Below are 9212 nucleotides of genomic sequence, written 5' to 3' on the forward strand. Positions count from 1 at the left end.
AAAAAGAGCATTCCAGGGAGAGAGAAACTGTGGAATTAATTACTTGGTGCTAGAAACCCCAGAGAAGGCAGGGTTTGTGCTGGGCCAGGAGGTCTCTCCAGACGTCATGGGTCCTACAGGAGGTGTGCGTCCTCTGCTGTGGCCCGTGTGGCTGGCTGCGGTGTGATGGATTGAATGGATGGTGTGAAGGTTTAGTTTGAGTCCACATTCTTTCCATTCACTATGGTTTGTGTAGCAAATGACATGTCCCCACAGCCTGTGTGTGGGCACCACCGTCCTGCATGTCTCTATCTTCCCTGTGCGTTGCTTCCAGTTGCCATATTTCGAGTATGTATTGCAGGGAAGGAGGGAGTTGTAGGAGTCTGGATGAGACTGTCAGCGTTCAGAGTGCCCTGGTCTCTGAGTCACCATCCACCGAGGAGAAAAGCCTATCTCATCCAGGTAGACAGAAAGGCCAAATCTTACAGGCCAGGGTGACTTTTATACAGGAGTTGCCTCTTAGGATAGCAGATTTCTAACCTGTTCCTGAATCCAAAATACAAAGGACGCAAAACACTTGAGCCATCAACTTCATTCGTTGTTCAAAATAACTTCTCGGGGCATCTGGGTGGCTCAGTCGAGCGTCTGACTTCAGCTCAGGTCATGATCTCATGGCTTGGGGGATCTCTGTTGTCAGCCTGTCGTCGCAGAGCCTGCTTCAGATCCTCTGTCCCCTCCCCCGCCTGCACTCTCCCCAAATACATATTTAAAAAATACTTCTCAATATCCCATCCAGATTTTCAACGAATGGACTCACAATTTTCCTCTACCGTCTGCAACTTCCATACCCTTCTTGGGCATTCGAATGTCCTGCTCTCTTCAAAGAATTAACACTTGGAGGTCATTCTGATTGGAGTGCTTCCTGGGGAAGTAGGCCACAGAAGCCTACCAGAGTTTGACACGAAGTCTTATGCTGTTTAAAATCTATACAAATCATGTATATATACTATGTTGCCCTTGTTATACATCATTCTGTTAGACATCAGCACTTGCAGCTCTGATTTTTTCAAAGTCCACATGGCATTCCATTGCATGGGTATTTTCATAATTTAGATGACTACTTCCCTGTTGATGGTCATTTAATTTTCTTTTTCTGTTACAAACAACCTTGCAGTGTTTTTGTGCACAGTTTTTTTTTAAGTAGGCTCCACACCCAATGTGGGGCTTGAACTCATGACCCTGAGATCAAGAGTTGCATACTCTACTGACTAAGCCCATAGGTGCCCCATTTTGTGCACAAATCTTAATGAGCATAGACACAGGGTGTATTTTTAGCAGTAGAACTGCTGGACAGAGGATGTATATGTATATTTGTAATTGGTTGATACCGCTAAATTTTCCCCCAAAAGTTTGCTCCAATTTATAGTTCTACCACTGTAGTATGAGAATGTGTGTTTCTTCACACTTCATAAAGTGCTAGGTATTTGCAGTTTTTTAAAAAGGTTATTTCAGTATGGTATTGGTACAGGGGTTATTAAATAGCCCAGAAACAGACCCACACATTCATGAGATGGTTGGTTCATGACTGTGGTAACATTGTTGTTCTAATGGCAGAAGGAATTGATTTAATTATATATAAATGGGGCTAGGCCAGCAGATTATTTTAGTGGGGGGAAAAAAATGGACTCAACTCACACATCATACACAAAAATTAATTCTAGATGGATTAAGGATCTAAAAAGACAAAACTATAAAACTCAGGCATTATAGGAGATTTGGTGGGGGGGGGGAGGAGTGGAGGATTTATTTCAATACAAAAAAAAATCATAAAAGATTGATAACTTTGGCTATATTAAGACTTAATATCTGGGGCACCTGGGTGGTTCAGTTGGTTAAGCATCTGACTTTGGCTCAGGTCATGATCTCATGGTCTGTGAGTTCAAGCCCCACATCAGGCTCTGTGCTGACAGCTCGGAGCCTGGAGCCTGCTTTGGATTCTGTGACTCCCTCTCTCTCAGCAACCCCCCCCCCCCCAACTCATGCGCTTGCGCGCACTCGCTCTCTCTCAAAAACATCAAATTAAAAAAAAAAAAGACAACATCCATAAAAAGACATCATGAAGAAGATGAAAAAGCAAACTACCAACTAATTGAAGATAATTGACATCTATAACTGACAAAGGATTAGTATCCAGATAAAGAATGCCTACAGTTCAGTTTTCTGAAAGACATAAACATACATATTTGCATATAGGAAAATGGGCAAAAGAAAAGCACCCAAATTTTTTAGAAGATGAAGCACAAGTGAGCATTAAAAATATGAAAAGATGGGGCACCTGGGTGGCTCAGTGGGTTACATGCATGACTCTTGGTCTCCGCTCAGGTCATGATCCCATGGTTTGTGGGATCCAGCCCAGTGTCAGGCTCTGCGCTGACAGTGGGAAGCCTGCTTGGGATTCCCTCTCTCTCCCTCTGTGTCCCTCCCCCCGTTCTGTCTCTGTCTCTCTCTCTGTCTCAAAAGTAAATAAACTTTAAAAAAATATGAAAAGATGCCCAAGTTCATCATTAAATGGGGGAAATGAAAAAAACCACCCGGAGACGATTACTTCCTATGAATGGTAAAAATTAAATTAAAAAAATCAATTCCAGGTATGGGCAGAGGTAGGTATGAAGCACAGGAACTGCCACACACTAGGCATCATATATTGGTACAACTACTTTGAAATGCAGTTGGACATTCCTAAATTAAATTGAACATGTGAACACCCTTCAACTCAGTAATGCCACTTTTTAACATATTCTAGAATGTTTTTAGCCTTATTATTTCTAAGAAGAAGAAAAAAATGAGTGGAGCATTGGAGAATGTTCTTAGCTTTATTATTCCTAAATGGGGAAGAGAAGAACTGGAATAAAGAATTGGGACAACATGGCAAGAAAAGGAAGACTCGAAGTGTGGTCCATTTGGGGCATGGCTGCCACAATGAGCCCACCATGTCACTAAATTTTCCTAGCATCACAGAGTCATAATGTGCTATTTTATGGAGAAACTTCTCTCCTGCTCTTATCATTCCTTTGACAGTAAGACTCAGGTTACAAATGGTCTCTTCCGTTTGAAGATATCTGTCATTAAAAACCAGAATATGCCCTCTGAGATAAAGTCCTTTCCATGACTTTTATTCTGGTAAAGTCTTTATCCTCAGGATGCAAGGATACTTCCCTCTTCCTTTGGAAAGTGTTGAATCACAGGCAAAGCCCTAAGCCTTTCAGTTGCTTTGGGGTGCAGCACCATTTCAGGTAAGGCCAAATACTTTAAAAATTAGGGATGGGCAACTGGAGGGCTTGGTTAGTCTCTATACGCACAAGATATATAAAATTTAGTACAAGAAATGATTTGTGTACAATTCCACTTGCGAAACATTGTTTTGGCAGATTAGTACTACTGTGCATATTTCACATGTACTTCAACGCCACGAGTTGGTATTAATTTTTTGTTAAGCATCTTAGGAATGATAGCTCCCTGTCAACAATTCTAGCTCTATGACCCTGGGTCAGTTACGTACCCTTTCTGTGTCTTAGCTTCATCATCCTTTAGCTGGGGTTAAGAATAATAGCTACCTCATAGGGTTAACGTAAGGAGTGAATGAATCAATGTAAATCAAGTGCTGAGAACCATGTATGGCATAACGCGATATATATTACCTGTTTTTCTCACTGTGGCTAAATAGAGGTGTTCACTATTCGAGGGTGTTATTGTTTTAGTAGAATAAGTACCGTGCATACAGCATGAGTGTGGTAAAAGGAATCAGGTGGTGGTTGCTGTTGTTTTTTACAGACTTTGCTGTTCCCTTCATGACTGCTGGTTATAGCCACCCCTGGGTAAAGGCGAGAAGATCAAGGCTCTCTTCGCCTTGGGCACTGCTCAGTGATGCATGTGAGACATTCTTGAATGTGAGAAGAATTATTTTCATCAGTTCTATGTAAGGATTTTAAAGTATTGGCTTTGAAAACGCTTTAATTTTAAGGCTTTAAACTGAGAGTAGAAAATCGGTAGAACAAAAGGATGAGACCTCGCAGTGTAGAATGAAAGTCTTTTCACCACCACCCCCCCCCCCCCGCCCCAGGAAAATCTGCATTTCTAAGAAAAGAGGGATACTTAGTTGTATCTGGGTAACACTTAAAGCCAGTGATAATCCTGGTGGAAGGCTCATGCCTCCTCAGGGTTGCAAGATCCAATGTGAGCGTTTTGTGTGTCGCCTCCAGACCTCCCGCTGCGGCCCTTGCAGACATGCTGAGAAGCGCCCTGCTGTGCGCGGCGCTGGGGCTCCTGCGCGCCCAGCCTCTCCCCTGTCCCCCCGCCTGCAAGTGTGTGTTCCGGGACGCCGCGCAGTGCACCGGGAGCAGCGTAGCGCGCATCGCCGAGCTCGGCCTGCCCGTCAACCTCACGCACATCCTGCTCTTCCAAATGGGCCGCGGCACCTTACAGAACCACAGCTTCAGTGGCATGACCATCCTGCAGCGCCTGATGCTGTCGGACAGCCACATTTCCGCCATTGCCCCCGGCACCTTCGACGACCTGATAAAACTTAAAACCCTGAGGCTGTCGCGCAACAAGATCACTCATCTTCCAGGTGCGCTGTTGGATAAGACGGTGCTCCTGGAACAGTTGTTTCTGGACCGCAACGAACTAAAGGACATTGACCAAAACATGTTTCAGAAACTGGTTAACCTGCAGGAGCTCTTTTTGAACCAAAATCAACTCGCTTTTCTTCCCGCTCGCCTCTTCACAAACCTGGGGAACTTGAAAGTGTTGGATTTATCGAGAAATAATTTGACCCACCTGCCCCGGGGATTGTTTGGCGCACAGGCTAAGCTGGAGAAACTCGTGCTGCACTCGAACCAGCTCGTCTCTCTGGATTCGGGGCTGTTGAGTAGCCTGCGTGCCCTGGTGGAGCTGCAGCTGGACAGAAACCGCATCCGCTCCATCGCACCGGGGGCCTTCGACCGGCTCCGGAGCCTGAGCTCCTTGACGCTTTCCAGAAACCACCTGGAGTTCCTGCCCCCGGCCCTCTTCCTTTATTCGCACAATTTGACTTTCCTGACCCTGTTCGAGAACCCGCTGGAGGAGCTCCCGGAGGTGCTCTTCGGGGAGCTGGCCGGCCTGCAGGAGCTGTGGCTGAACTGCACGCGGCTGCGCACCCTGCCGGCCGCCGCCTTCCGCAACCTGAGCCGCCTGCGGGCGTTCGGGGCGACCCTGAGCCCGCGTCTGAGCGCGCTCCCCGAGGACGCCTTCCGGGGCCTGGGCGAGCTCCAGGTACTCGCCCTGCACTCCAACAGCCTGGCCGCGCTCCCCGGCGGCTTGCTGCGCGGCCTCGGCCGGCTGCGCCGCGTGTCGCTGAGCCACAACCGGCTGCGGGCCCTGCCCCGCGGGCTCTTCCGCAACCTCGGCAGCCTGGAGGGAGTCCGGCTCGAGCACAACCTGCTGGAGACCCTGCCCGGAGACGTGTTCGCGGATCTGCCCCGGCTGGCGGAGGTCCTGCTGGGGCACAATCCCTGGCGCTGCGACTGCGACCTGGGGCCGTTCCTGGCGTGGCTGCGGCGGCACCCGGGCCTCGTGGGCCGAGCCGAGCCCCCGCGGTGCCGCGGCCCCGGACCCCGCGCCGGCCTGCCGCTCTGGGCCCTGCCCGACGACGACCCCGAGTGCCGGAGCGCCCGCGGCCCGCCTCCCCGCTCCGCCGCAGCCCCCGCGGCCCCGGGCCACACAGCCTCGGTGCCCGACAGCTGGAAACCCCGGGCCCCGGCGCAGCTCGTGGCCGACGGCAGTCGCCAAGACCACAGCCTGTTCTGGGGTCTTTACTTCCTGCTTTTGGCTGCTCAGGCCGTAGTAACGGGGGTCATTGTGTTTGCTATGATTAAACTCGGCGGGCTCTTTCGAAAATTAATCAGAGAGCGAGCGAGCGAGCGAGCTTTTGTTTGAGTCAATGGGACAACCTCGCCGCTAATTAAAACGTGGCCAGAGTACTGTCAGAGGTGGCTCGGGGGAGAATCCGGACGGGCTGCAGCCGTCTTCCTCTCCCCTCTCCCTCCCCTCCTTCCCTCCTCCCTTCCTTCTTCCCCCCTCTCTCCTCAATCCCACCTCCCCGTCTCCCTCCTCCGTCCCTCCCCTCAGCAGGCATCCTTGTCTGCCTTACAGGGTGGATTGTTCTCTTAAGCTACTTTTGAAAAACAGAACTCTTGCAGTTCTTTCCTTTGTCCTGTCTTTTTCTCACGTTGTGTGTCTCAGACCCGTGCACTATTTGGGGGAGCGCTGGGTTTCCTTCCTTCAGCGTTTATTTTCGGAGGAGGCCTCCTCTGTGATAGGCGGGAGACAAAGAACACAAAGCCTTCCCACCAGGAGCTCGGCCCCCAGGGACAGAAGCCACGAGGGTCAGTGGTGCCGGCTAAGTGAGGGGCGGCAGGAGGAGGGGACTGGAGCTGAGGGTTGCAGGAGGAGGAGCAGCTCCCCAGAGGTCTAAGTGCCCAGGGAGTAGGGGCCCTGGATCCTCGGAGTCCCTGTCCGTGCCCGGCGACCACTGCTCTGCCCGCCTGTTTGCCTTCTCTGTTTCTCCTTGCTTCCTGCATGGGTGAAGCGTGTCATTGTGACACTGGGTTGGTTTCCATTTCCTGGCACTAAATGCTACCTCATTTCACAAGCATTTATGGAACACCTAACATGTGACAGGTGTTCATGAATTTTAATGATAAGCTTGGTTTCTAGTTTATTATGGTGGCATCACGTTCTCAATTAGTCTTCCAACTGAGGGCCATAAAGCTCTTATTGCTTTAATTGGATGTCTGTGCTCTTGAGAAGCAGTGGTTTAAACATGGGCCGGACAGTGGACAATCGTGGTGTCAAATCCCACCCCCACCAACTGCACAGGGCTTTGGGCAAGACACCTAAACTCCCTAAGCCTCCGGTGTCCTCCTGCCTGGCAAGGGATAAATAGTGCCTGCCTCACAGAGTTGTTGTGAGAGTTAAGGGCAATAAAGCGTGTGCTGACTTCGCCCAGTGCCCCGCATACAGTCAATGCTCAATAAATGTTAGCTCTTATTATTAAAGAGCAAGCAATTATTACTGCTGTCATGATCGCTAAAGAAAAGCTATGAGCTGGTTTCTTCTCTGTGCATTTAAAGGTGAGAGCAAACTTTCTCAGATGGGAGATTACATTCAATCACTTTGTCTTCCCCTTGGTTGGTCTTGGCCCTGGGTAGTCGGACTCTGTGCTCACAGTCCTGAGCAGTAGGTCCTCTGAACACCAACTGTTGTGGAGCCGGAAGGGCTGGGTTCCTGGCGTTGGTAGGCAGACTTCTCCTTCAAGACCAAGTTCAACTGGTAAAGCCTTCCATGACTGCCCAGGCAGACTCAAGTGTTCCCTGTTGTGTCGTGTACTCTCCTCCCGACTACCATGCACTAAGCACCCTCAGCACCCCTGTCCGGCCTGGCTCACCCTTCCCTCTAGGGCATGTGTGTGTTAATGTGACCCCTGCACTGTAGGCTTCTTGGCCCAACCTTGTCTTATTTATTTCGACTGCTCCAAAAACAGAAACTTATCCAAATCATGAAACCCAGACTTTTTGATGGAATGTGAACTCTAGTCCTAACCACTGTGTTCTTGGGCAAGCTACCTAGCTCTCAAAGCCTCTGTTTCTTCACCTGGGGAGTGAGGATAATAATGGCCCATACCATTGTGGCAAGGATGAAATGACCTAATCAAATAGTAAAGCCGGTGACTGGTGCGTATGGAGCTCAACAGAAGTTGGCTATCCTTATGATTAGCTCTTTCAGAACACACAGTGTTCTAACATGCCTCAGGGCCTTTGCATATGTTCATTCATTCAGCAGCTATTTGTGGAGTACCTCCTCTGCACCAGGCACTCTTCTAAGTGCAGGGAGAGAGCAGAGCGTAGAGCAAAGTACACGCTTTACATTTCGGTGTCCCCTCCAACGAAAACATCTCCCTGGAACTCCTGGCCATTACCTTCAAACATTCAGAAGAGTATGGAGAGCAACTTTGGATACCTCAACCAGCTTTATAAAAAGCTGCTATATTTGCTTCAGATATTTTTTTTTAACACAATAAAATATGACAAAGTTGCAAGTGCCTGCCTGTATCTCTTCTCTGTGCTTGTTCCTCTGACCCTCCTTAGAGGTAAGCTACTTAATACATTTGGTGTTTTACATTCTCAGTCGTGTTTTTATACTCTTTACACCTGTCTACAACCTTGAACAGAGGAAAGTAACGCTTTGCCTTTTTAAAAAGTTTTCTATAAATGATGAGACTCGGCATGTTGCATTCTTCAAACTTTTTTCTCTGGGCTCACAGTTTTTTAAACAAGTTTGTTTATTTAATCTCTACACCCAACCTGGGGCTCAAGCTCATGACCCTGAGATCAACAGTCGCATGCTCTTCTGACTGAGCCAACCAGGCGCCCCTCACGTATTTCTGAGATTTATCCATAAGAAACATTTGGCTTTCGTTCATTCATCTTAATAAATGCATAATATTCTGTTGAATGAATTTTCCACAACTTACTTGTTCTATCTTTGATGGACATGTATTCCCGTTGTGTTTTCTTTTTTCTTTTATTCCCCTTATTCCACATCCTCCTCAACGCATGATAATACCATAATTTTGAATTTTTGTAAATCTGATAGGTGTGGAATGGTATCTCATTGTTGATTTATCTTACATTTCCCTGATAACTGGTGAAGTTAACTTACTTTTTTTAATGTTTATTTATTTATTTATTTTTGAGAGAGAGAGAGCACAAGCAGGGGAGGGGCAGAGAGAGGGGGAGACACAGAATCCGAAGCAGGCTCCAGGCTCTGAGCTCTCAGCGCAGGGCCTGACACAGGGCTTGAACCCAAGAACTGTGAGATCATGACCTGAGCCGAAGCCAGATGCATAACTGACTGAGCCACCCTGGTGCCCAAGAAGTTGAACTTATTTTTAAATGTTTAAACTTAAATATTTAGATTCCTTCTTCTGAAAATTATCTGTGCATATACATTGACCAATTTATAATGGGGCATTTTGTCTCTTTTTTTTAATTGATTTGTAGGATTCTTTACATATTCTGGGCACTAATCCTCTGTAAATTGTATGCTTTGGAACTCTCCTTTTGCGGTTTTTGGCTTTTTTCACAGTAGTTATGTTGTCTTTTGTGGAACAGAAGCTTTAATTCTAATCTAGTCAA

At 47.8% G+C, this 9212-nt stretch overlaps 1 protein-coding gene across 3 annotated transcripts; it reads left to right on the forward strand.

The window, feature by feature from the left end:
* The first annotated feature begins 3190 nt into the window (after window positions 1–3190).
* On the forward strand, window positions 3191–8320 carry GP5 (glycoprotein V platelet). 3 transcript variants are annotated; one of them, XM_042903368.1, is made up of 3 exons: window positions 3191–3272; window positions 3811–3955; window positions 4239–8320. In XM_042903368.1, exons 2-3 carry the CDS (start codon window positions 3828–3830, stop codon window positions 5950–5952), a joined length of 1842 nt encoding a protein of 613 aa, XP_042759302.1. In that variant the 5' UTR covers window positions 3191–3272; window positions 3811–3827; the 3' UTR covers window positions 5953–8320. The 3 variants fall into 3 exon arrangements, with proteins under 3 accessions (XP_042759302.1, XP_042759301.1, XP_042759303.1); XM_042903367.1 differs by lacking the exon at window positions 3191–3272 and having other exon boundaries at window positions 3746–3955; XM_042903369.1 differs by lacking the exon at window positions 3191–3272 and having other exon boundaries at window positions 3854–3926.
* Window positions 8321–9212: the final 892 nt, after the last annotated feature.

The sequence above is a fragment of the Panthera leo genome, chromosome C2 (genome assembly GCF_018350215.1).
Source record: "Panthera leo isolate Ple1 chromosome C2, P.leo_Ple1_pat1.1, whole genome shotgun sequence".
Taxonomy (NCBI): domain Eukaryota; kingdom Metazoa; phylum Chordata; class Mammalia; order Carnivora; family Felidae; genus Panthera; species Panthera leo.

What these genes read in the sequence shown, in the direction of transcription:
- GP5 (XM_042903367.1), top strand. Translation starts at nt 3,762, where the DNA reads ATGAGTGTGGTAAAAGGAATCAGGTGGTGGTTGCTGTTGTTTTTTACA. An exon ending in ATTATTTTCATCAGTTCTAT is followed by an intron (nt 3,956 to 4,238) that starts GTAAGGATTTTA and finishes TGTCGCCTCCAG; the next exon opens with ACCTCCCGCTGCGGCCCTTG.